Below are 27,687 nucleotides of genomic sequence, written 5' to 3' on the forward strand. Positions count from 1 at the left end.
AAGCTATAAATAAGAATATTTTAAGAACTTTTAAGAAAAGCTTTTGGTGTCCAAAAATAATTTTAAACAAAATCAATAAAAGATTAATTTTTTTTTTCATAAAATATTTCTAAAAGAGCATAAGCAAAAGGTTATAACAAATAAAACTCCAACCAACATTTTTAGAAAATAGCTAAACTAGTTACACGTTGATATCTGGTTTCCCAAATAAGTACACACTATTTCATCCCAAAAAAAGAAAATAAGTACACAGATGATAATTGTGAGACAGCCTTAGAAGGTCACATTTCTATTTATTTATTTTTTAAAATTCACCAAAAGGACTTTCATAAGGTGACATTTTTTTAAATATCAAAAAGAAGAACAACCAAAAGAGAAATATATCCATACATAGGGGGTGGTCCATCCAATTTGTATTTTAGATTCGATTTTGTCCCTTTTTTATAAATTTTTTGGAATAAAAACAAATATATAATTTCAGTCCACGTTTTTTTATTTTATAATTTAATTGAGGGCCAAGTCACCAGGTTGTTGAAAACGAGAAGAACCACAACCTTATCGAATCAGAAATCCCCACGCTTTCCTTCTGCCATTACACTCACATATATATATATATATATTTATATATATGTACGTACCAATTGTATGCGTTGGCCTTATTTTCTTCTGGTTTGATACTCTCTCTCTCTCTCTCTCTCTGTTTCTCTCGCCGGCTGATTGGTGACCGGTCCGATTCCAAAGATCTCCGTCGGAGATACGAGGCATTGTAGACCGAGCTTGATTTTCCGACCTCTAATAAAGAAATCCGACCGCTTTCTCACCTCTGAAGCCCAATTCCTATCACTATTTGGAGTCTGGATTTCCCCCCCCCCCCCCCCCCTTTTTAATGATCTTTTGGGTCGGTTTGTAACTCAATATCTTTTTTTTTTTTTTTTTTGTTTCTTTCTATATATTTTTTTCTTTTTTCCTTATTAGGTCGTTCCGAAATTCTTCATTGTTATCTTTTTCGGCGTTTGCGGATGGTTTTTTTTTTCTTTAAAATTGCAATGTAGTTACTGTTTGATACATCAGGATTAGAATGGGATTGAATCAAGATTGATTTCCTGGTAATAACCCCTAATTGATGGCTGATTTTGCTGTTCGATTGGTTTCTCTAATTTGGTTGACTCCAAGTCTACTATACTTTTTGTCGTTGAGTTGACTCATTGAGCTTGTTTTTTACGTTTAATGTACATTTATTTGTTATTTTGGGTAATATAAAGGTTGTGAGTGAGAGTTTTCTTATTTGACTCTCAAATGTAATTGGAACGTGGATGCTGATTTTTAATTTTTTTTTGGTTTATTTATCTATTTTTCCTTTGGAGTTCTTGTTGCTTGGGTTGGGTTCACTATTAACTATCATGCACTTTCCGCGTAGTGACTTCTTGTTGCTTGGTTTATATGTATGCATACGTATTTTATCCACGCATATATATAGTTGTAATTGTGTTGAGGAAGTTTCAGAACCAATGATGGGTCTTTTTGCTGAAACAGTTAATGCAGTGATTTGAAGTTGAAATATTTGAATGGATTCTGAATAATTTTATACTAATGTCACTTGTGTTCAATAAGCTGATTGAGAATTTGGGATTCTGTTCTTCTATAGAGCAGAGGTATACTGTGAAAACCAGAATGGTATCCCTAAAATAAGTAAACCAGAAGATAAAGAAAACTTGCATATTAATAAGGAAACCAGAGTACTAATGTTCATATTTTCTTCTCTTCTATATTCTCAACGAAAATACAATTGACATGGTTGCTGCTTCATTTTGACCGTGTGAACTTTGCTTATTTTGATAGAAAGTTAACTTCATATCATTATGCTTGTACTTAGGTAAGAATCTTTTCTGTTCATCTGCAGAGAAAATGGAAGTCTTGGTTCCAGGACAACGACGGTTGAACTGCTGTTCTAATAACGATTTGGGTGAAATTTCAGATGTTTCCATGGTTCCGGCTAAGAGAAAACTTTCAGAAATAGTACATAAGAGAAATGAAAGAAGCATATCCATAGATGAAGAAATGAAGAATGGCTGTTCTTCATCACCAACTGGATCAAAGCCTTCATCTAAGAAAGAACATGTCACGCGAAAAGTTAAGTCATCAAATGGAAAAAGAACATTAAAAAAGCAATTTAATGCTTCAGACATTGAAATTATCTTTCAAGATGATTGTTTAATTAATGAACTGGAAGAAGATGGGGAGTTTATGTTTCTAACAAAGTTAAAACAACGGCGTAGAAGTAGAGGTAGAAGATCTGATTGGGGAATGACTGGAAGAAGTTCAAAGGATGTAGAAATGAAAAATTCTGAGTCTCCATTGTGTACTTCGTCTTCTACGGCGGTATCTTCTCCTAGTTCATCTGGTGATAACAATAGCAGATGTGCTGTGAGAAATACAAAGGTGAAATGCATCTCTATTTTGTGCACTTTTAGATTTGAAATTGATTATTTAAGCCTATGATGTTTTCTTAGCGGAAAGTAATTAATTATTCTTTTGTAAAGCAGAGTAATGGACAAAGTCATATTAAGTGCCATCAGTGCATGAAAATGGAGAGAAAAGCTGTTGTTTCATGTACAACTTGTAAACAGAATTCATATTGCATCCAATGTGCCAAGCAATGGTATACATTATCCCCAGGTTCCATTTTTTGTTTTTTATTGTTTAGAAATTACTTTGATTACATCGTTATCTCTTTATCTTGTTTATCTAGGTACCCACAATTGACAGTAGAGGAAATAGAGGAGCTTTGCCCATTTTGCCGCAAAAATTGCAACTGCAATAGATGCTTGCATTCAACTGGGATTATCAAGGTTTGTATTTGGGATTTTACACCCTTAGTATTACATTTTTTTTGTTGGGGCAAAATTGAATGATCTCCATTTTGAACTGCAGACATCAAATATAGATATTGGCAATTGTGAAAAAATTGAGCTTCTGGAATACTTAATTAAATCACTACTTCCATTTCTTAAAGAAATTTGCAAAGAACAAGATCAGGAGATGGAGATTGAAGCTAAGATTCAAGGTATAATTTCTCAACTTTGGTTGGATTCGTTATTTGAAAGCCAGAACATTGCTAATAGAAATCTGCTTTTAGGGATTTCATCTTCTGAAATTGAAGTACCATTGACCCTCTGTTCTAATGATGAGCGTGTCTATTGGTGAGTCTCTTCTTCTTCAAGTAAGTTAATATATGAATGTTTCCATCATTGACGAAACTTAATTTTTGTTTTTGGTGCAGCAACCATTGTGCTACTTCAATAGTTGATTTTCACCGAAGCTGCCCAAAATGTTCTTATGAACTCTGTCTTAGTTGTTGTCAAGAAATTCGCAAGGGAAGCCTTAAAGATCGTGCTGAAGTGAAGTTTCAATATAAGAATAAGGGCTATCAATATATGCATGGTGGAGATCCTTCACCAGAATCTCGTCTTTCAAAAACTTTTGAGGATTGTATTGAATCTTTGACTGAGTGGAATGCAAATGGTGATGGGAGTATTACGTGTGCTCCAAAAGATATGGGTGGATGCAGTGATTGTATGTTGGAGCTCAAGTGCATCCTTCCATGTGGTTGGATCTCAAGTTTAGAAGTGAAAGCCAGAAATTTACTGATTGATGGAACTGAGCATACAACTTTAAAGCAAAAACGTGGTGAAAGAAGAGCGCAGGCCTTACGGAAGGCAGCATCCAGAACAAGTTCTGATGATAATTTTTTGTATTGTCCTGCCTCTACTGGCAGTCTGGAAGGAGACTTTTTGACCTTTCAAAGACACTGGATTATTGGTGAACCTGTTATAGTTCGAGATGTTCTTAAAAAAGCTACTGGTTTGAGCTGGGAGCCAATGGTCATGTGGCGTGCATTATGCGAAAACATGGATTCTGAAGTCAACTCAAAATTTTTAGAAGTGAGGGCCATTGATTGTCTTGCTGGTTGTGAGGTCTAGTTCTATTTCTCCTATAGTTTAACTTTTCAGCCTAACATTTTACCCAGATTTGATTGCTTGATTACATTTTTGTGTCATCTATTCAACAGTTGGGTTGATGAATTTACTCCTACATAAGACTTGTTGATGGAAGGGCACAGGTCCTCTTTTGCCTCTGGCAGCATAGTCCCTATTTTTGTAGTATTCCACTACTATTAGGTCTTAGGACTTTTGTTTACTAGTTCTATTGCGAAGAAATCATTCCCTAAGCCACCTACCTGATTTTTACTTGGAAAAAAAAAAAAAAATTAGAAATTTCGTAGAAACTTTAAGGAGAAAATGATGTCTTCCTTGCCTAAGTATGTGATTATTGTTACTTGGTTTTACATGCATAATATTGTATTCTTAACACTGTTTTTTCATTCTAAACTTTGCAGGTGGAGATTAGTACTCTTCAGTTTTTTGAAGGTTACACTTTAGGGAGAACATATGAAAATTTATGGCCAGAGATGCTCAAGTTGAAGGACTGGCCTCCATCTGATAAATTTGATGATCTTCTACCTCGTCATTGTGATGAATTTATAAGTGCATTGCCATTTCAAGAATATACAGAGCCTAGGACTGGCATGCTTAACCTTGCTGTAAAGTTGCCACCAGATGTGCTGAAGCCAGACATGGGACCCAAAACATATATTGCTTATGGCATTGCAGAAGAACTTGGTAGAGGGGACTCTGTAACAAAGCTTCATTGTGATATGTCAGATGCGGTATGCCTTGAAAATCTGATATGTTATCTGATAATAATTTGCACTGCCTGTATGGGTAGTTTAGGGGCTGAAGATCTTTTTTACCATTTGTTCTCTCTCTCAAACTTTAATTTAATATTTTTGAAATATATTGCATGTTTTGGTGTTAGAGAATGATCTCGTTGGCCTTTTGCATTTTATTCATGTCCCCAACTAATTTATTGAAATTATCACTACTAGTTATTTGAATGCAGACTTTCTTGTCAGTGCCTGACTAACAAATTCATCTCGTTACTAAGGCAAACATGTATATTTCTAATCGTTTGGGATTCACTTAAATTTATTTATTTTTCTTTCCAATTTCATTTGTTGGACCTCCTGGATTTCTCTGTTATCTATATATTAACTAGTCCTGCTATAAAATAATCCGTATCATGAATCTAATTATCGAAGCAATAGCAATATTTTCACATGTTCCTTTGACTATAAACTTTGTAGGTGAATATTTTAATGCATACAGCAGAAGTTTCATCAAGTATAGAGCAGCGCTTCTCTATTTCAAGGTTGAAAAAGTTGCACAAGGCGCAAGATGTAAGAGAGCATTTAGGTAGTGTTAAACTTGGCAGTTATCATGCTCAACAACTTGTTGAATGGAATGAGGATATGGAAACTTCAGAAATTGATGGAAGACTCCAGACTCTAAAAAACGATCTGGATGATTTTCCTGGTTTCGTGTTAGATGCAGAGAAAACAGGCACCAGCGGTGCACTTTGGGACATTTTCCGCAGGCAGGATGTCCCAAAGTTAGAAGCATATTTAAGAAAGCACTCAGAAGAATTTAGGCATACATTCTGTTCTCCGGTTAAACAGGTAAAATTTTAGCCACTTGATGTTCTGGTCTACCCATTTTCAAAGCACACAGGGTTCAGGGTTCTGATCTGCTTTTTCTTGTTCAGGTTATTCACCCTATTCATGACCAATGCTTTTATTTAAATTCAGAGCACAAAAGAAGGTTGAAGGAGGAATACGGTAGGTAAAATTTTAATTATGTTTGCTATACCAAAAACAAGAATATTATCATTGTCAATTTAATGTGTATGATTGTTTTAACAATTTTTAGGTATCGAACCATGGACATTCGAGCAAAGACTTGGAGAGGCTGTATTTATTCCTGCTGGATGCCCGCATCAAGTTAGAAATCTTAAGGTTTATAGATCATCAGCTTTAATCCTTCCCTTTTATTTTTGGACGAAGTTTTAATCTTTATGTGTGGATTGCTTTTTGTTTTCAATGAGTTTGTCTTGCTGACTCCGTTTTTTTTTTCCTTTTCATCGTGCAGTCCTGCACCAAAGTTGCTGTAGACTTTGTCTCTCCAGAAAATGTGCATGAATGCCTTCGTTTGACAGAGGAGTTCAGACGACTTCCGAAGAACCATAGGGCGAGAGAAGATAAACTAGAGGTAACATCTGCTTCTTTATTACCCTCCACCACAACGACCACCTTATATTTTCTTCTTCTTCTGCAAGTGTAATTGTCGATTTAATGAATTTTTTTGAACAGATAAAGAAGATGATACTTTATGCAGTTGACCAAGCTGTTAAAGATTTGGAAGCCATGAAACTCACAGTTTAGCATCTCTAACCTGGCTTCTAACACCGGTATAGGATAACTTGTGATAGAGTTCATTGGAGCTTTTTGTGCATCTGGCTACTAACACCGATAACTTGTTATAGAGTTCATTTGAGCTTTCATTGCACTCCTAACCTGATATTTTTCCCTGTGCAAGTGGCTTTTAACTGCAATACAAAATGAGAAACTATAATGTTAATGTTGGTGATATGATATGAGATATAAAATTTACTAAAATATTTTTTGTTGAGTTAAAAATATGAGTGCATCTAAAATTTCCTTGGACAATGATATTGAATTTTTATTTTCTATCCTAAATGTTAAAATAAATAAATAGCTAGCCTATTTATTATTTATTTAAATAATAGTTAATTTATTAAACAGAAAAGTTAATTCATAAAAAAAATAAAATAAAAATAATTTATCCAAGAATATTTTCAATTTTTATAATTTTTCCTAAAAATAAATTAAACTTGTTCATATAGACTATCCATTTGAACACTACTAGTTGTCAATGTGTTCTAACCATACCAATAAAAAAATTAAAAAAAAAAGAGAGAAATCAATTGGATATTATTTCAGATACAATTTTGTCAAAAAATAAAAAATATTAGAAAAAAATTATCTAAAAAAACTGGCAAGCATGATGAGAGGACAATTATGCGGGAAAAGTTTTTGACAAGACATGAATCTTTTCATCATCAGTGTAGCAAAAAAATACACCCTTTTCATTATCAATGACGCTAACTACAGGCAATGGTGAGGGTATTTTTGTATCATGTGTCGGCACTTCAGCATAAATCAATAATGGGTCCTTATTTATTTATTTTTTTTGGTGAATAAAAAATGGACTTTTATCTGATTATCTTCGGTCCTGATTTTAGGAAATTATGGACAGACAGCTGTGTTTTTTTGATTCGGTGTGTGTGGGAGTTTATATATTGTCCAGTTCATTATTATCTAGTGGTTTTTATTGCTTTTTCTCACGGTATATACAGTATATATGAGATTGCATCAAAATTCAGATAGAAGTTATCAAAAATCGAACTCGCAACTCCTTAAAAAAATATATTAACTTTCTACCATCTGATCCACCCTTTGAGTGTAATAAACCATATAAACCATAGATCCTTATTAGAATGACGAAGAACTGACAAGCACAATGCAAGTTATGCAAGTTCTAACATCATCCATCCTAACAAAAATATGTCATTCGATATCAACTGCATTTTTTGTGTGGCCATATTTTTTTCATCATGATGGAATAACTTTTATGTGTTAACACAATTTTCATAAGTATAAGAAATGGAAAAGAAAAAATAAAGACAACAAAAAATGTAGACAAGAAAAGCAACAAACTAATAAAATAAAATAAAATAAATAAGGAAAATATATTATATAGAAATGAAAAGAAAAATACGATTTAGTAGTTTAAGTTGCTTTCTAAAGAGAAAATAAGATTTAGTAATTTAAGTTGCTTTTTAAAGAATTCATTTTTCAAAATTAAGTTTTTAAATGTTATTTATTATATAATTAAAAGTAATCAACAAATAATAATTATATTAGTTCATTAGTAATTATCATCACTGATGATAAATATTAAAACACAAATAAAAAAAATTGAATGATCAACATTACTAATCACAAATATAAAACTGGAATAAGAAAAATAAAAATAAAAATAAAAATAAATTAATTACAAAAAAAATAGATTAAACGTGAGACTTAAAAATTTTGAATATTAAATAGTAGGACAGTGAGATTTTATTAATAGTTGATAAATTAATATAATTTAAAATTATGAAAAGTGAATTCAATAAAATAATACTATATTTTTTGAATTTAGCATTTCTAAAATATTGAGAATAAAAATCATAGAAAAATATAGAAATTGGTTTTGATTTTTAACAATTTTATTGTAATCTTATTGTCAATAAAAATAAAATTGTTTATAAATTTTAAAAAGAGAAAATAAAGGTAAATTGTTTTCAATCATTTAGCATCTGTTTGATATGGTTTATTTTTTAGCAAAACATATTTATTAATTGTCATAAATTTTTATTTAAAAAAATAAATATTTGGCTACAAATTAATAACCGGTTTTTGACTTAATTTTTTTTTTTAAAGTCAAGAAAAAGTTAAAATTTTAAAATTCTTCAAAAAAAACTTAACATAAGTTTATAGGAAAGCTCAAACAAATATTAAATTTATTTTTTAATAACATATTGTTTTACAAACACTACTAAACATTCATTAGCTTTTCAATAAAATTTTTTTATATAAATTATATCAAACTGATAAATTTATTTAATAAAGTTTTTTAAATTTTAATTTCAAATATACATTTTTAAATAATAAATTAAAATTTTTAATTTATGCTATGGTCATTACCATTTTGTTACACAAAAAAGCACTATAATAAAAATATAATTTTTTTTAAGGAAAAAAATATGATTATTTAAAAAAAAATAAAAGAAATTTTAGGTGTATGCATATAGTATTAAGAAAACTTGTTATAATCAAATATAAAAAATAAAAACAAAATAATGTATAAAATATATAAACATCTAAATATATCATGTGAGATCTAAACATGAAATATACAAAATAAAAAATACACATCAGATAAACATTAAAAATAAAAGAAAATTATATAAGATCATACTTTCTACTTTTTTTCAAACTAATTTAACAAGATTTAAAATTATAGTGAATTTTAAAATCCAAAAATATATTAAAATAATAATATTAATCACCTTAAAAATAAAATAATTTTTTTAAAGCAAAAGGGGTAAAGTCTGTACTCAGAATTCCTGTTTTTAAATTATAAAAAAAAATATATATATATATATATATATATTGCGTGTGAAAAACGAAATCTGAAAAAGGGCGTTATCTAAAACCCCAAAAGATTGACCTTTTTTTGCTGGATGTTGATCAAAAAGCCAATTCCTTTTAGATCCAACCATCAAAATTAAAAAAATTTCTAATTTGGCCGCCCCCTTTTTTCAGGCTTTCTTACCAGTGCATAGCCATTGGCAACGTCTTTGTCAACTTCTTGCTGGTTTGAGGCTCTGAAAAGGCTCTTAGCTTTATTCCAGTAGTTGCTGTACATGATGAAACTGATCCAAAGAGTTTTGAAGGAAGAATCTCTTCTATAAGAAAGAGGAACTTTTGAGACTTCTAACTTGCCAATGGAGAAAGCTGATGAAGATGAGAAGTTCTTTTATACTGTGCTCCATCTTTTAGGTTTCATGATCAAAGGTGAAATCACCAAACTATCCTTGTTAATATATTAATGGTTTTATGTATTAAGATATTTGATAAAATTTTTTACTGATCATGAAAATAAATAAATAAGTTTTTAATATTTATCTATTAAAACATATCCAATGAGAAATTTTAGTTGCATTACTAATTAATTTTATATAATTTTATTTTAAATTTATATTTTTATTTTTATATAAAATTATTATTAAAGATATTTAATAATTAAATATTTTATATCTAAAAATATAGAATTGAATATTTTAAATGTATTTAATAATATATAATTGGACATTTTAAATATAATTAAAAATATACAATCAAATATTTTAAAATATGAACATTCTAAATATATTTAAAAATATACTATTAAATATTTTTAGAAATGAATATCTCAAATATGTTTATAAATATGCGACTAAACATTTTAAATGTATTCAGAATTATACAATTGAATATCTTTAGAGACATTCATAATTTTGAAACAAAACATTCTAATGAATATATATTTTCATTGTCAAAAAGTGTTTGAACCAAAAAAAAATTTGTGAAATTTCCTTGATTATTTCATCCAAAAATATTATGAAGAGTTTTGTAAAAGAGTATTTGATTTGTTAAAGATTCACAAATAAAAAAAGCATATATTTTTAATCTTAGTTAAGACCAAGGTTTAAAATATTTGATATTTCTATTTTTTGAAGGGATCGAAATAAAATTTAGGGTTGAAATGGAAATGGATAGAATTTCCATAATATCCATTGAAATTTTTAAAATTTCACCAAAATATCCATGGAAATTTGTGTAAAATATCCACATCAAATATTTAATGATTTGGTTAAAAAATGTATAATTTCAGTTGAAATTTCAAAAATATCCAAGGAATTTTTTAATTTTTTTAAAAAAATTCATAAATATTATTGATATTTAGTAAAAAAAAATTTATCAAATTAACTTTATTGATAATTTTTTTTACCATTTAATTACTTTTAGACATTTGGTGATATAAACAAAATAAAATAAATTGAATTGAATAACATTAATAGGTTCTAGTTATCGAATATCAATAAAATAAAAATACAAAAATTGTTGATTATATTTTTGAACTTGACATATCTTATTGTTGGGAATATCTGTTTTACAAATATGGATCAATAAATGATGAAATATATACATATGAAATATAATGTTTGTTTGAAAAATAAAAAAAATTCTTGACAATTCACAATTTTTATTTTTATTTTTGACATTTTTGAAGAAGTTAGAAAAGGTAGTGGCTAAAAGAAATCACTAAGTGAGAAGTTGGATTAAGTCCATTTATTGGTGAACAATATTACATACATGCAATACAAGATGAAGAACATGGAAGTAGAGATGCAGGTCAAGGATTCGGTATTGTTAGAAAAAGACTATATACGTAAATAGAAATCTATAATGGAGATGTCACAAAAAGAAAAAAAATCGATTTTTATGAATTTTGGATCTATGAGGGTTGGAAATTATTTTCATAACTCTTATTTAATAGATATTTATGGAATGTTATCAAGTAGTAACTCATGTGTACCATCTCAAACTTAAATCATTAGAGAATAATAGTTATGCATATAGTCAACCAATAATACAAGATCCATATGGTTGGCATATCAATAATTTTATGCAAAATTATCAAGGAAATACATATTTTCATAACTACTTCTCATATTTCACATTTCAAAATTAAAATGAGAAAGAAACCGATGATTTTCAATCACTCAGAAGTTCTATATGGTATTAAGATGATATTTATGAATAACAATATAATTATAATAATTGTTTTATATATTTTAGTTAATAAATAATTTTATCATATATGTATTTTTTGACATATTTTTATTAATAATAATTCTTTTATGGTCATTAATGCTTATTATAAATCAATTCACTAAAAAAATTTTAATATTTTAGCAAGTTTTATAATCAATTTGATAATTGATGGATCAAATAAACTAATTCTGAAGTTTCAATAAGAATTTCCATTTTTAAAATAAATTTCTATCATTTTTTATAATTTTTAATCGATATTCAATATTTTTAAATATTTCAATAGAAATTTATGTATTTTAAACTCTCGATATTTCAATCAATATCGATTTTTTAAACCTTGATTAAGACTATGAATTATGAATATTTTAGATATTAGAAATATTGTATAAAATTATTTAATATTTTTTGTATATCTAAGTGATAGTGCATACAAAATTATACTGTATAGAATTCTTTTATAATTGTGAAAAGAACTTCTCATATCCAACTAAAAATTAAAATGTTTTATCAAAAATAATGGTACATTGAAGTCTTTCCCGAATTAAATATAAGTAAGAAAATATTTTGGACAAATTATATTTTAGATCCTTTTTATTATTATATTTATATTTAATGTTTTTGGAAAATTATCATTAACATCTCTTTAATTATAAATATCGCACACTTATGTTATATTTGTTTATATAGTTATAGAAGTCTAACTAACTGAAAGCGTCCATTTAGGTCAGGAATAAAGGTTTTTGATGTAGTTGTTTGTAGTTTTCTTATAGGAGGCACAACTAAAAAAGGATCCTCTTCGAATTTTTTCTGTATTTATCATAACATATTCACTTGTTAGTTTTTTTTTTTTTTTTGTCAATTAATCTTCATAATTAAAAAAGCCAAAAGAAGGCTAAAAATCAAGATTTTATAACTGAATAATAATATAAAAATACAATTATAATCTTTAACTATTAAAATTAATTGACAAAAGCTAATAGATGAGGTCTAAAAGCTGATTTTTAAAGAACATGGGCTCTACTTGTAATTAAAATAAAGTTGACACTTCTAAATGTAATTTTCCTAAATATTTTTTTTTGCATTATGCTTCCTCAATTATATTACCTATTATATTTTACCCTTTAAACTTCAAAATTTGCAATGCTGCTCCTGTTATTTCCAAATCGTGTTTCATAAGGACAAAATGTTAACTATGTATATTTTTCTCGCTATCTCACATAAGCTGCACAAATTGTGGGAAAATAGCTAATGTTGTCATTTTATTAACAATATTTGCATCAGTACCTCTTGTATACTCTCTAGCTATTCGTAGATTTGGTTCAATAGTAAAAATTATTGAAAATATATAGAATTCAAATCTTGATTTGGATAATAATCCTCCATCCTCGAAAATTATAATAAATTGAAATATTGATTAAAAAAAAAAACTACACTTTCTTTGAAATTGTAGAAAAATTCAATTAAGTGTCATAAAAAGTTTGTTCAAGCCCAATAATTCTAGAAAAATTCAAGAAGTGTCATAAAAAATTTTGTTTAAGCCCAATAAATTATAAGAAGTCCTAGAAAATTTTGTTAACCTTACATAATTTTATGGGATCTAGAAAATATATATATATTTTTTTAGAAAATATTTTTTTATTGGGTTTATCCGAATCCGGATGAACCTAACCCAACTTGATTATAATTCGGCTTGGCAAAACCTTGAGTCGATTATTTACTTGACCACCTAGGTTACTTGCCCCGTCTTGACCCGATACAATTTTAAATATAACAAAAACCTTCCCAAAAGGGCATTTTTATGCATATAACTGCAGGGTAAGGGATGGGTATACTCAAACCGGATTTAGTTTTAAATATAATAAAAAAATCCAAAAAGAGCATTTTTATGCATATGCATTCGGGTACCAGATAGGTATAATTGAACCTGACTTCATCCGAACTCCATCCATGCTGAAATCCATTTTAAGGCTATCCATACCCAACCTGATCGGGTCAGATCTTCCCAAAACCCGACTTGATCCAATCTAATTATCATTCTTAATCATACATTGCCCTTCCACTCACTATCCATTTACAACTCACATAATAAAAAACGCAAACAAAATAAATGATGTTGTTCTGTTGTTATGAAGCATCATTTGAGAATAACATGAGGTAACACTATGGATTTTGAAAATTGGAGGTAAAATGTTACATGAGTTATATAACAAGGGAGATTGGTGCAAAAAACCATAAGAAAATGTAGGAGGCATTATATTTTACCCCTCAACATATTAACTTTTGCATTTGCATCTCCAAACTATAAAATCCTTTATATTACCCTTTGGACTTTTTTTCCATTGGTCAATTTAGTCCAATCATGAAATTTTCCTACTAAAATTTGGCAAAACTGATCATGCATACTGTTCAAAAGAAAAAATAAAAAAAACCTATTTCTAAATAGATTGATATAAGTTTTTTATATGTTTAATTTTATCAAATTTATTGTTAAAATATCTTATTGTAATTAATTGACATAAAGTAATAATTCATGACACGGTATTCGAAGTTTGTGGTATAAGAGATAATGAAAAATATAGTATGGTTGAAAGGTTAAATTTGGTTATTAATATATTAATTAATATTTAAAAAACTAATAGGCAATTCTTTTGTCAAATTTTAATAACATATTAAAAAACTACAAATATCAATAGTATTACAAACTCTGAATTGCTTATCAAATAATTTGATAAATCATGAGTGAATTTATTATTGATTGAAAAATAAACCTAAATATAAATTAAACCCAAATAAATGAACCAATCTTAATATATGTCAACTATATTATTCGCCACAATTTTTGATAAATACAATTTAATAAACAATTCAATTATATTATTATTGTCAGTGTTATTGCATAGTTGGTTTTTGATATTTAATGCTTTTTGGCATACTAGGTCCTTATTTTTATTTATTTTTTTTATTTCTTAGCATTTGTCCCAAAATCACACTTTCTTTTGCATGGTTAGATGCTTGTGTCAATTTCTCCATCAACCATTTAAAAATCCATCTGGGGTGCACATGCCAATGGCATTCATTGTCTTTTTGAAAAATTTCAAACAAATTAGAGCAAATGTACAGAAAATTTTCATGCCTCTGAAATTGTAAAAGAAATTAGAGTTGTTTTTTTTTTTTTTTTTTTTTCTGATCAATTTCATATGAAATTCCTCCTCAGCCAAACCTAAATCCAAGCCAACAGGTTCTTACCCAAATCCATCTCCACCTCAAAATTTCAAAGCTATGAGCTATAAGAGCATCTAATTTTCACACGAAACAAATGGAAAGATAGCTAGGTGTTGAACTCCATGATGAATGAAGAGTGCAATGTTATCCTAGTAATCAAAGGTGGTACAACTGTAGAAGAGAGTATGAATTCACGTACTCTCACATAGCTTCCAAAGACAAACAATCTGATTGTTAAAACCTTGATGGTGATGTTTCAAGAAGGATTTCATGTTACGATGGAAAAATGGGAGCAGAGGACGGCTATATATTTTTAGTCATGAAGGGGAATGTTGGTGCCATTCAAAATAAGAAATCAAACAATGGAAATAGATAAAGAGTTTGAATTCCACAAATGGGGTGGAGGATTCAATTTGATATGACAGCGAAAAGGCTAATATCGATGATTATATGGTTTTGAGTTCTTTAGTGTTTTCCATTTCTCTTATTTATCTTTATTTTGATGCAAAAAGTATAAACACTTTGTTTTTTAGTAGTGTAAAAAGAATTATATTATCATGATTCTATTCACACACACACACACACACATATATATATATATATATATATTTATTTATTTTTTAATTCAATTTTTAGTGGTCACGCCAATTAATTTTGCTCACACCAATTAGTTATACTTAATTTATCCTTAAATACAATTAAATACAAATATAACATATTTTTACCCCTAATTCCCTTTGAAAATAAAAGATGCACTCCAATTGTCCTAATTTCCAAATTTGTCTCGCGTCATCTTCAACCTTTCTAAATAAAGCAACAAACTGGATTCATACTACTTCATCTAAAAAAAATATATATATTTTAAGATGTGAGAAAGCTTAACATCAAGTCCGATTTTGTTCTTTTCCAACAAAATCTCTTCTCTCCTTCTGTTTCAAGATGTGAGAAAGCTTTTGCTCCTATTAGCAATCATCGGGGTCTTTTGAGGTTGTCCAATATATATATATAGATATAGATATATAAATAAATGAGTTTACATATAACTGAATTTTTATTCAGTTTATATAATTTAGATAAAATTTGAGTTATTTGGTGTACAATAACCTAGATGGGTTTAAATTGTATGAGTTATGTATACAATATGACTTTATGTATCATTGTATTTTCATCTCATTTATATAATGTAGATAGAATTAGAGTTGTCTGAAATATATATAATGCAATAATTTAAAGTCATTCAAATTATGTATATTGAATGACTTTATATATTATTGTATTTTTATTTGGTTTATATAATTCAAACGTAATTATTTTCTTCGGCATAAATAATTCAAATACATTTAAATTTTTAGATTACGTATTTCAGAAAACTTCAGAATATATATTACAAAAATAAAAAAAAAATTCATGGAAAAAACAAATAGAACGAAAATTTAAAAATAAAAATAAAAATACATATGGAGACAACAAATAAATTATAAAAAAGCTAAATATTTATGTTTTCAAGGTTGAAAGGAATAATTTACCAATCATTTTTATTTATTTTCTCCTATTAATATCTAAATTTTATTATTTCCATTATTAAAGTTTATTTTTTCTTAAAATTTCATTGTAGTGTATATAATATTTTATTTATGTATTTAAGGGTATTGCGACCTTTTTATCAAAGGATATTTTAAGAATATAAAAATGTATTAAGATGTAAGTATGGTTATTAAGTTTTTTTGTTTGAATAAAATGACCCATGCATTATTAGCAATGTAAGATTTCAAACGTTTGATGGATGGATTTGAGGTAGGGACTGAACAAAAATGCTTAAAAAAGGGCCCAAATGTGCAAAAACATAAGAGACTAACAGTACAAATTATATTATACTATTCAAGTCGGAGTAGCTGCTGCTGTTAGGAGAAAAGATATATTTAATTCTTGAAGGGGGATTAAGTTATATCTAATTAGGTCTACGAGCAACCTATCGTCAAAGTATATATATATATATATATATATCAATATTTCTCAAAAAGATATTATTGATGTATAGCCTTTTTGTATTTTTTAGGTGTTTAAATTTGTAGATAAACTATTCTACCAGAATAGATAGATCTTCATTTTGAAAAATAACTATTTCATTTAAAAAAATCTTAAAATTGTAATTCCTACGTTCTTATTTAGATAAACCTTGAAAATACACTTACCATATTTTGATAAATTCAAATTTAAAAGGACTATCATATAGTAAAAATACATAAATAAATATAAAAATAAACTTTTAATTAATTTTTATTTAAATTGTTTTAAACCAAAAATATTATAGAAAAGATTAAGCTTGATTCTTTATTCATTATTTTTATCAAATATATAAATATGAATGACTATTCTTTTTCCTTTTTTTTTTTTTTATAAAAAAGTTATTCTTATTTTATCAACAATATTTATTTTATATAACAAATTTGACCTAACAAATTAGTAGCGAAATGAATTTTCACAATTGTCATCCAAAGAGGTTGTATTTAATCTCAATTTAAAAGAATTTTATGGAATTTAAAAGACTCTGTGTAATCAATATAAATTTTTAGAGTTTATAAAAGTTCTGAGCCTTTTTTTTTTTTTTTAAAGGAAAAAGTTTGACTTGTTTAACTATGACTTTTTATAAGCCTATAAAAATAATGGTACTCAATATATCAATAAAACTTTCCCATTTTAATTAAAAAATGAAAAAAGTCTCACCATTTTTCTCTCAAAAAAAATTTGAAGACTTTTGATATATGGTTCCAATTTAATTTACATTTCTCTCCTTCTCCCTTCTTGCCACAAGTGGAGTAAACCAGAAAAAAAAAAAAAGAAATTGAAAAGCCTATTAAAATCTCTTAAAACTAAAGAAAGTTTATAAAAGTTGATGAGAACTTTTCATGGTTAATTTTATAAACTTACAGGTCAACATAAATATAATTCATCTTTTCAAAAAAAAAAAAAAAATATATATATATATATATATATAAAATTCAGTCACTAAAAAAAAAAAGTTAATAAAAGTCTTCTAAATTCCACATTAATTGCTCTCTCCGAATGATTTGTATTTAGAATTCCAAAATGAAAATAAAAATTCCAAAGACTCATCCTTATCTTTTTGGGCAAGGCCAAAGCCCAACAAACCAAACTGTAACAAAAAGTTGGCCCTCAAAGAAAAGAAAGAATTTATACGCATTTAACCGCCAATAAGACATTATCTCATCCATTTGCCTTTGCCACTGAGCTTCAGTTACGCTCTTCTTCTTCTTCTTCTTCATCGTCGTCGTAATATCTCATCCATAAGATATTATGCACGATGAATTCGCAGCATATGCAGACACTTCTCGGTGTCCAGGCGGCGCTGCCACAATCTCCGTTCTACTCCAGCTCAGTTCCATTGCACGCACAACGACTTGAGCTTCGGAAATTTTCCAAGCCCACCATTTCGGCTACAAATAATAGTTTTTTACCCCAATTTCGTCACTTTAGCTTCAGTTTTAGCATTGGTCGTGGTGGTCGTCGTAGTAGTGGAAGCGCGGTCAGATGCTCAGTGGCTGAAGAAGCAAATGAAGTCGCGGAGCAGAAGCAGAATCAACAGATTGCGGTGAGGAGGGCTTACCCTTTCCGCGAAATAGAGCCCAAATGGCAGCGACATTGGGAGGAAAACTCAACTTTTCGAACGCCGGATGAGATTGATACCTCCAAGCCTAAATTTTATGTCCTCGACATGTTTCCTTATCCCAGGTTGGTTTCTCTATCTCTCTCAATCTTGAAATTTCAATTCTTGACCCTGTTTTATTAGGACGGTTTGAATTGTGAAAATCGGGTCTGTGTGGAAAATTTGGGATATTTTGTTTTATTTTTTATTTTTTATTTTTATTGTGTGTTTGGCTATGATTCTGGTGAGTTTATATTTTGGGAGTATTTGTAGTGTGGTTTTGTTCTCATTTTTGGTCAATTGTTGCAGTGGAGCGGGGTTACATGTTGGTCATCCACTAGGCTATACTGCCACAGATATTCTTGCTAGATTCAAACGGATGCAGGGTTATAATGTTTTGCACCCAATGGGGTGGGACGCATTTGGATTGCCTGCGGAGCAATATGCAATAGAGGTTTTCAATTTTTTTTATTTTTTGGTGGCAATCCTGTATATGGTTTACAACGATTTCAATTTTTTGTCGTGGATATGCACATTTATCAGCTGGTTTGCATTTGTATCTTGCAGACAGGAACCCACCCGAAGATCACGACGGAGAAGAACATTACCCGCTTCCGCACCCAGGTATCTGCAATGTGCTTACTGTTAATTTGTAATTTTTGCAGTGAGATTTGTCTCAACGTGTGTAAATACTGTATCAAATTACTGAAGGAGATAGTTGGATAATTTCACTGCATCACTCAATTTTAGTCACGTTTCTTAGCTAAAATTTGACTTATATAATCACTGGTGTTCAATTCAAAGATGAACTATAAAACCTTTGTTAGCTATAGTTTGAAATATTGTTAAGGGTCCAACTATAGTTTGAAATATTGTTAAGGGTCCAAACAATTCCAACTAGGAGTTTATGCTAAAACTGAGTTTGTTTCTTGGTAACAGTATTGTCTCGTACTTATGGATGAAAATATCATATAATTAAGAGTTTGATAATTCAAAAATAGCAAAGGCTCTCTTTCAATTTTTTAGAGTAGTGTTAATGCAGTCCATCTAATTTAGAAAATATTTCCTTGGTTTTAACTGTTGTATGGAGAGGGACACTCATAGTGCTAGGGTGTGCTTTGAGAAAACATTGATGGCAAGTTAACAAGCATAAGATTTTTAGAATATCAATGTTATTATTTTAATAATTGTTTTAACCCCTTAGTTCCATGTATAGCATGTTGCTTTCTTAGTTATTGCTGGTTAGTATAGTTTATTTAGTTCCATGTATAGCATGTTGCTTTCTTAGTTATTGCTGGGTAGTATAGTTTATTCTCTTAAAGTTTGGATTAACACTTTGTATTAGTGTTGCAGCTTAAATCACTGGGCTTCTCTTATGATTGGGATCGTGAAATTTCTACAACAGAACCAGAATATTATAAATGGACCCAGTGGATTTTTCTTCAGCTGTTAAAAAGAGGATTGGCATATCAGGTCTAAGTAATATCCGGTTTCCAGTAGTTTTCTGTCAGTTATTCTTTGCTACACCCAAAAATGATACCTACTTATGTTTCATTCAGGCTGAAGTGCCAGTTAATTGGTGCCCTGCTCTTGGCACTGTGTTAGCAAATGAGGAAGTGGTGGATGGTGTGAGTGAGCGTGGGGGTCATCCAGTTATAAGAAAGGTATGTATAGCTTTATGTATGTCATGTAGTATAAGCTATCAAATTTATGCAGCTTATTACTTATTAGCTTAATTCCAATTTTTCGATGGTTTCATAATTTTACAGTGTCATTGTTTATTACCAAGCAGCCAATGCGGCAATGGATGCTCAAAATTACTGCATATGCTGATCGTCTTCTTGAAGATCTAGATGACCTTGACTGGCCTGAAAGTGTAAAAGACATGCAGAGGAACTGGATAGGGAGGTCAGAAGGGGCTGAGATGGAATTTTCTGTTCTTAGTACTGATGGGAAGGAAGGAGACATAAACATTAAAATTTATACTACAAGGCCTGACACCATCTTTGGAGCAACGTAATAAACAATTCACTTTGTTTCTATCTTCTTATTTGATATATTTCATGGGTTTGATGTACTCATCTAACATATGTTTAAAAATCTTATCTCTGGATTAGAACTATTCTTATTTTTTGTTTGTCTGCAGCTACTTAGTATTAGCACCTGAGCATCCCTTGTTGCCACTGTTAGTATCAACATCACAGAGCAAGACTGTATGTTCATTTGTTCCCTTGAATAGTCTGGTCTGAAAGGTTTCTTATAATTTGTAATTAGAGGGTTGACCATTATTGAGCACAGGTGGAGGAGTATGTGGATCTTGCTTCAAAAAAGAGTGATCTTGAGAGGACTGAGCTTCAGAAGGAAAAAACTGGGGTCTTCAGTGGTTGCTATGCGAAAAATCCAGTTAATGGCGAGGCAATACCGATATGGGTTGCAGACTATGTCTTGGGAAGGTGTGTGTTTTGCTTTATGCCCTTCAAGGTTCTATAAAATCTTCATCTATTGGTAGATGCATGTATGCTGGAGTTCAAGCATTTGCCCGTCATATTGTTTGGGATGGCATTATGAGGTTTTGATTATTCCAATTTCATAAAAATATCTGTCTGTGTTGAAAGCGGTTAAGCTTTCAATTTCTTTCTCTCTTCTCTCTCTTCTTCTTCTTCCCCCCCCTCCCTTTTTTTTTTTTTAGTAAATAAGTACTTGAAGTTTTGCAATTGCTAGATGTAACTACTTTACAAGTGCAGTTATGGAACAGGAGCAATTATGGCTGTACCTGCGCATGACAGTCGTGACTATGAGTTTGCTTTAAAATATGATATCCCGATACGTTGGGTTGTGATACCAGATGATAAAGAACTTAAGAATTCTGGAAAAGCATTTTCAGGTGAAGGCATGGTTGTAAATTCATCAAATCCAACATCTGGACTTGACATTAATGGAATGTCCAGCAAAGAAGCTGCTTTTAAAGTCATTGATTGGGCTGAGAAAACAGGAAATGGGAAGAAAAAGGTGGTTTTCTTGGTTAACTGACGTTTATTATTCAGGGGTTGGGATGGTTACTAACTTTCTTAATTAAGATGTGAACTTATTCTGCTCAAACTTGTAATTGTCTTCCTTTAGGTGAACTACAAGTTGAGAGACTGGCTCTTTGCTCGCCAACGATATTGGGGGGAACCTATTCCTGTGATTTTCTTGGAAGATACTGGTGAAAGTGTTCCGGTTCTTGAAACTGAACTGCCACTTATGCTACCTGAATTGGATGATTTTACTCCCACTGGAACAGGGGAACCACCACTGTCAAAAGCAGTGTCTTGGGTATGTTATCCTCGTATGCCCATTCTGTCAGCTACTGGCTGTAGATGAACTGGTTTGAGTTTTGTGAAGCTTGTGATGACTTGCATAAATCTCAAGTGGTCCCATAAACAAGTTGTGGATCGATGATTTTGTTTTTTCAAAATTCTCGATGCAGAATTTCCAAATTGCATCATTTGTTATCTCAATATAAGTGATTTTTATTTATTATATTTTATTTTATCTTTTGCGTTTATCTATCTTATCAATAAAAGAATTAAGAAGAGCTCATGACTATATGTGTATCCTGCCTCACACATAATTTATCCATAATGTATATAAGGAGATGAGTAAAAACTTGAAGCTGCTATTCTCAAACTGAAACCTATTATGTTATGGAAATTGAGCACATAGTGAAGGAAAATATTTATCGTAAGCAGGTAAGCATAAAAAATGCCTCTAAGAGAGATTTTCCTGTTATGTATTGGCTTATTTTAAATGTAGGAGTGGGCAATTTTCTACTCTATTAAAATGCCTTAGAATCTTCCGGCTACTGCATGATCATTAATTATAGGATTGCTAAACTATTTTAAGCTGTTTACCTCTTAAGTTTAGCTCTAAGAGCTACCCTCAAATTTTCTTTACTTCTTTCTTTTTAGCTGATTTTATGATTACTTTTTTCTTTTTCTATTGATGCTTCTCAAATCACTCACTTAGACTTTCTCTATTATTGCAGGTTAAAACCAACGATCCTTTATCTGGAAAACCTGCTAGACGAGAAACAAGTACTATGCCACAGTGGGCTGGTTCTTGTTGGTAATATGTTTTTCTATAACCTTCAAGAATTGTGATATATTTCTTCATTTCTTACTAAGCTCTTATTCTAATTAATAACAAATTATTATTTATCCCAATTAAATCATCAGCTCTATAAATCTTTTTGCCACTAAGCCTATCCGAGGTAATTTCATTTGCAACTCGGATTGTACTTTCTATTAGGTTAGCATACCAATCCTAACAAGCAAAAATCATAGCATGACTACAGTGAACCTCCACAAAAGTCTTCCCTAAACTTCCAGAGATCCATTGCTAGTTGGTTGCATCAGTCTTCTTGGCATGAAGTACTGGTCACTTCAATATTCCTTCCCATGTGAATTTGTGTCTTATTTTCTGCACCTGTACCAAATGATATATTGTGAGGTTGCAAGCTGAAATTCTTTGAATCTCATAAGGCTTATTTATTTATTTGTAATGGTGAGCTGATGAAGCTATTTGTCTCTGGATGATTCTATAAACCATTCACGTCTTGCTTCATTCTCTATTTTAACTAATTATCTTTAATATACCTCTTCTTATAATGAGTTGATTGGAGAAAACACATATTTACCATTTAGAATTTTGGAATATTATGAGGTGAGATTGCAATTTTTTTTTTTTTTAATTAGTCACATGCAAATTCTTTTTTATCTATTCTGGTGGAGTTATCAAATTCTGGGAACTCACATGGGATTAAAGTTTGTACTTATTTAAAGCTCGTGTCCAGGTACTATTTGAGGTTCATGGACACAAAAAATTCAAAAGAATTGGTTGCAAGGACAAAAGAAAAGTAAGAGTACATTACTTCTTTTTTCTTTTTAACATATAGTAAAAATCTTTAATAACTCTATTAAGATTACTTGCTAGGATACAAATTTTTTTGCACTTTTGCCATACTTCCCTGTCTTCTTCTTAACTGCAGATATTGGAGCCCAGTTGATGTGTATGTTGGTGGTGCTGAACATGCTGTTCTCCATTTGCTTTATTCTAGATTCTGGCACAAGGTTTGTTTCCAAATCTTTCATTGTAACTAAATGTGGGATATGTTGGTAGCTAGAGTCTTATAATTCCAATTATTTCCGATAGAAAAAAGCACCTGTATGTCAAATTGTGACACATTTTATCTTATTCATCATTGCTATTCTTTATAATTATTCTGATTGTTGTCGTTGAATTGCATTATGAGAAACATTTGCATATTACTTGTTATATTATGTCTATGAAGTGAGTCTCAACCTTAAAAATAGGTCTTGTTTTATTTTTTGTTTGTCAATTTTAAACCCAATATTTTGCTCAATCAAGGTGATATTTCTGCAAAAGGGTACTGGAACTTTTCTATGAGGTTCATTAAGGGAGGATAACACATGGGATTCGGTATTCATATATTTGTTGGGTGGTTCCGACAGTATTCTAACCTGATTTGGCTCATCAAGATATTTTAATACACGATTTTTTTGTTTGTTTGCTTCTTTTTTCTATTTTTTTTAGTTCTCTCTCTCTCTCTCTCTCTCTCACACTCATATTTAACTTCAATATTTCAGGTTCTTTTTGATATAGGCATTGTCTCTACCAAAGAACCATTCAAGTGTGTCATAAACCAGGGAATTATTCTTGGGGAAGTAAGTCTATTTATTCGGCATGTTGGGTGAAATAAGTCTATTTCTTCTTCCTGTTGGGTATTTCTTCATCAATTTGTGTTTCTAATTTTATGAGTTGCAGGTTCAATATACAGCGTTGAGGGATTCTGAAGGGAATCTTATCTCTGCAGACTCTGCTGAAATGTCAGATGAATATATTCAGGAAAGGATACCTGAGGAGAAGGTATGGCATGGTTTTTTATTCAACTCTGATAAAAGAAATAAAAAAAGAAAAAGTAAGAGGAAATGATAGAGAAAAGATAAGACTATTAATTTCTGAAATTTCCATCTTTCATTGTACAATCTATTTCTGAGATTTCATCTTTTATTTTATTTGACAAAATGATAATCCTCCATTCTTCAGGTCGTGAAATCTGGGGATTCTTTTGTCCTGAAAGACAATCCGGACATTCGTTTGATTGCCCGTGCTCACAAGATGAGTAAGAGTAGGGGAAATGTTGTCAATCCTGATGATGTTGTTTCTGAATATGGTGCAGATTCACTTCGTTTATATGAAATGTTCATGGGTCCACTTAGGTAGGATTTTGACATGAATATTTGATTACTCAGTCAGTCTAACCTTTTCTTTGTTCAAGCATAAAGAGAGACTGAAAAATATATGATCCTTTCTTACATGATGTTTCACAACTTGTTTACTTCTAGAGATTCAAAAACATGGAATACAAGTGGTATTGAAGGTGTCCATCGATTTTTGGGGAGAACTTGGAGGTTGGTTGTTGGTTCGCCTTTAACTGATGGTACATTTCCCGATGGAACGGTGGTGACTGATGAGGAACCTACAGTGGAACAACTTCGTTCTCTCCATAAATGCATTGCTAAGGTCAGAGAAGACTTTATCACCCTTTTTTTTTTTTTTTTTTAATTAAGCAGGGTACTAGTTAGTTAATACTCTGCTTGGTTTCGCATTTTCTTTAAGTTGGTTGTTGGTGTGACATTCATGCATATCAATACAAATTGTCTCTTTATGTTAAATTTCTACTGATCCAAAACCTTAAACGATTGGATCAAAAACTAATTCCCTTAAATAGTACATAAAATACATTACAATAAGTCTACATCTATAATAATAAGTAAGTTGTCTGTAAATTTCAGGTGACAGAGGAAATTGAAGGAACACGTTTCAACACTGGAATTTCAGCAATGATGGAGTTCATTAATGTTGCTTATAAGGTTTGATAAATTCTCTTCTAACATACGCTTAATTATACTGGCTAAAAAAACCTAATCATTGATAGTTGACTGGTATTGTTTTCTTGGTGGGAACATAATCCTGCTTGTTTTGAGTGCGTGGAAGGAGCATGCTTCCAATCACTTTTGATGTACCGTTTGATTTTTGTAGAGATTCTTCTGATGGGAGCTAAATAGTGAACTTCCAATCATTTTGATATTCCAGTGGGCTGGGAATTCTAGAGCTTAGTTGATCTTGATTTTATTGATGTTCTTAGGTGGCTAAGATACTTCTAATTGTTGCTTGTTATTTGGTGTTGTTATGTTATAGTGTTTTATTCTTTTATTAGTATTAGTGGATCTTAATTCACCATTTTCAAAAGCATTTTACATGTTCTGATTAGTAATTCCTTTTAGTATACATGTAATCACATATTAAATCTTTCTATATGATAATATAGTTCAGTGTATAGGTCACTCACTTTTATAATGTTCAAAAAAATTTACCTCCTTTCATTTTGGCTCCTTAGTGGAAGCTTCTGGCTCTTCACCTGGTTTTATGTTCTGTTGAGAGGCTTGAGAGGGGAAATTAAAAAAATGTTAAGAAGATCTTGCTTTTTCTTCCTGTATATTATCCTTCTTCCTGTACATTATCCTTCTGAAGAGAGGGTTATTTTTTTTTTTTTTTAACTTCAACATAAATATTTCCAAATATAATTTGGTGGATTGACGAATGTCTCTCTCCCTCCTGCCTCCCCAGTCCCCGCACAGATTTTGCCAGTAATTTAATATTATTTTGAATCTTTAAATAGTTTCTACATAATTTCCCCCCACACACATTTTGCCATTTAATATGAATTTTCTGATTGATATTTAAGGAGTTTCTACATAATGTTTGCAGTGGGATAAACATCCAAGATCTATTATTGAAGCATTTATTTTGTTGCTTTCACCTTATGCACCTCACGTGGCTGAGGAACTTTGGTTTCGCCTGGGACACACAAAATCATTGGCATATGAGAAGTTTCCTAAGGTGTGGATCTGTCTACTCTCTGTTTATAAGATAACTCTGAAACTGTATGTATGGCAGATCATTTTTGTTTTTCAGAACTCAGTAGTTTTCCATTTGGCAATACAATACTCTTGTCTTCTGAATCATAAAACAATAGATATACTTTGATAAATCCATAGATGACAAGTGGGAATATTGCAAATCATTTTTTCCTCTAGGAATATCAATTAAGCACTTCATCGGGTTTGTATTTGTGTCCTTCAAGCTGCTACGTTTAAGAATTATCTTGAATCTGAAAAAGCACGGTTCCATACTTTATGTTTTATACCTAACTTGTCACATTAAATGGATTCTGTGACCATAGTGATGATTAAAATCTTTGTATTCTTTTGCTAATGGGTAAGCACAGGTGTTATGGTTCTTAACATTTTGGTTAATACCCTAGAAAATGAAGTAGAAAATAGTGCAACAAAGAGCTAAAGACTTGCTACAAGTTTTTCTTTTTCATTATCCATCATTTCTCTTCCTTGAATGTTATTACTGCAGGCTGATCCTGCTTACTTGAAGGAATCTACTATTGTCCTACCAGTTCAAATCAATGGCAAGACAAGGGGTACCATCCAGGTTGAAGAAACATGCTCAGAGGAAGATGCTTTTGAGTTGGCTTCAAAGGATGAAAAACTGTCCAAGTACTTGAATGGGATGGCAGTCAAAAAAAGAATATTTGTCCCTGGCAAGATCTTAAATGTTATATTGGATCGTCAGAATGCAAAGGTCGGTGTCCGATAGTCCCTTGGCCACCATGCAGTTTAAGTCATCTGCCTTGCAATGGAAGGCATTATGATATATGGAGGTTATAATGACCATATATGCTTTCACGACAAGGAAATCCTTCCCTTGTTCAACACTGCAAGACATTATGCAAAGATGAGATCTTCCAGCTAAGCATATTCCGATTCAAAAAGGAAGGACTTGGGCACCGAAATTTAGGTAAGGACTAGATAGAAATGGGGTCTGGTTCATTTGATGGGATATCCCCCAAAGTTTTGCAAAATATAATATATTTTTTCAAAAAATAAAAAATAAAAAATTGCACGTCTATTGTATTTGCACCAGTATCATATTTATAACAATGTTTATTAGGCATCACTAATGTACAATATGTCATATTTGATGAAAAGGGCAAAATGGTCAAATTATTTATTTATTTCTTTTATTAAGATGCTTTTTAATAGCTTTATGAGTGGTAGGTGCATTGAAGAAACCGATCTTTGGTATCAATGGAAAATGAGGGAATAGGCGTCCATCTTTCTCATTTTTCTGGAGACTGGAGTTGTTGAAATGTCGGTGTCTTGGTTTATTTAAAAGTAACCACGACCTCTTTGTTATTCAACCCTCGTTTGTTTCCATTTTATTCTCTCAAGACTCATATTTTGATTGTTTCAAGATGTCCAAA

At 30.4% G+C, this 27,687-nt stretch overlaps 2 protein-coding genes and 1 long non-coding RNA gene across 8 annotated transcripts; 2 read left to right on the forward strand and 1 right to left on the reverse strand.

Moving 5' to 3' along the window:
• The first annotated feature begins 513 nt into the window (after positions 1–513).
• Positions 514–6,645, forward strand: LOC107420983 (lysine-specific demethylase JMJ26). 4 transcript variants are annotated; one of them, XM_060813527.1, is made up of 13 exons: positions 514–898; positions 1,901–2,439; positions 2,544–2,659; positions 2,750–2,849; positions 2,932–3,064; positions 3,137–3,200; positions 3,281–3,941; positions 4,397–4,726; positions 5,204–5,575; positions 5,662–5,734; positions 5,826–5,911; positions 6,045–6,164; positions 6,266–6,645. In XM_060813527.1, exons 2-13 carry the CDS (start codon positions 1,906–1,908, stop codon positions 6,335–6,337), a joined length of 2,661 nt encoding a protein of 886 aa, XP_060669510.1. In that variant the 5' UTR covers positions 514–898; positions 1,901–1,905; the 3' UTR covers positions 6,338–6,645. The 4 variants fall into 4 exon arrangements, with proteins under 4 accessions (XP_060669510.1, XP_060669507.1, XP_015885578.2 ...); XM_060813524.1 differs by having other exon boundaries at positions 516–906; positions 3,281–3,974; XM_016030092.4 differs by having other exon boundaries at positions 516–898; positions 3,281–3,974.
• On the reverse strand, positions 5,819–9,583 carry LOC112489194 (uncharacterized). 3 transcript variants are annotated; one of them, XR_009635202.1, is made up of 3 exons: positions 9,357–9,583; positions 6,348–6,501; positions 5,819–6,224 (listed from the first exon to the last, which is right to left on the reverse strand). It is a non-coding gene; the product is annotated as an uncharacterized LOC112489194 (long non-coding RNA). The 3 variants fall into 3 exon arrangements; XR_009635203.1 differs by having other exon boundaries at positions 5,819–6,221; positions 6,331–6,501; positions 9,357–9,577; XR_003053480.3 differs by having other exon boundaries at positions 6,331–6,501; positions 9,357–9,577.
• An 8,254-nt stretch (positions 9,584–17,837) lies between these two features.
• Positions 17,838–27,447, forward strand: LOC107421111 (leucine--tRNA ligase, chloroplastic/mitochondrial). Its single transcript, XM_016030275.4, has 20 exons — positions 17,838–18,373; positions 18,597–18,741; positions 18,855–18,911; positions 19,641–19,760; positions 19,847–19,951; positions 20,080–20,303; positions 20,434–20,500; positions 20,586–20,740; positions 21,032–21,296; positions 21,408–21,602; positions 22,315–22,394; positions 23,122–23,184; positions 23,317–23,398; positions 23,936–24,013; positions 24,114–24,215; positions 24,396–24,568; positions 24,695–24,872; positions 25,145–25,222; positions 26,121–26,252; positions 26,778–27,447. The coding sequence occupies exons 1-20, from the start codon at positions 17,946–17,948 to the stop codon at positions 27,018–27,020; spliced, it is 2,970 nt and encodes a 989-aa protein (XP_015885761.2). The 5' UTR covers positions 17,838–17,945; the 3' UTR covers positions 27,021–27,447.
• The last annotated feature ends 240 nt before the right edge of the window (positions 27,448–27,687 follow it).

Source organism: Ziziphus jujuba, chromosome 1 (assembly GCF_031755915.1).
Source record: "Ziziphus jujuba cultivar Dongzao chromosome 1, ASM3175591v1".
Taxonomy (NCBI): Eukaryota; Viridiplantae; Streptophyta; class Magnoliopsida; order Rosales; family Rhamnaceae; genus Ziziphus; species Ziziphus jujuba.

Coding starts and splice junctions, on each gene's coding strand:
- LOC107420983 (XM_060813524.1), top strand. CDS start 1,906: ATGGAAGTCTTGGTTCCAGGACAACGACGGTTGAACTGCTGTTCTAAT. Junction 2,660..2,749: donor ATCCAATGTGCCAAGCAATG/GTATACATTATC, acceptor TTGTTTATCTAG/GTACCCACAATTGACAGTAG. Junction 4,727..5,203: donor ATTGTGATATGTCAGATGCG/GTATGCCTTGAA, acceptor TAAACTTTGTAG/GTGAATATTTTAATGCATAC.
- LOC107421111 (XM_016030275.4), top strand. CDS start 17,946: ATGAATTCGCAGCATATGCAGACACTTCTCGGTGTCCAGGCGGCGCTG. Junction 18,742..18,854: donor CGGAGCAATATGCAATAGAG/GTTTTCAATTTT, acceptor TGTATCTTGCAG/ACAGGAACCCACCCGAAGAT. Junction 24,569..24,694: donor ATGTTCATGGGTCCACTTAG/GTAGGATTTTGA, acceptor GTTTACTTCTAG/AGATTCAAAAACATGGAATA.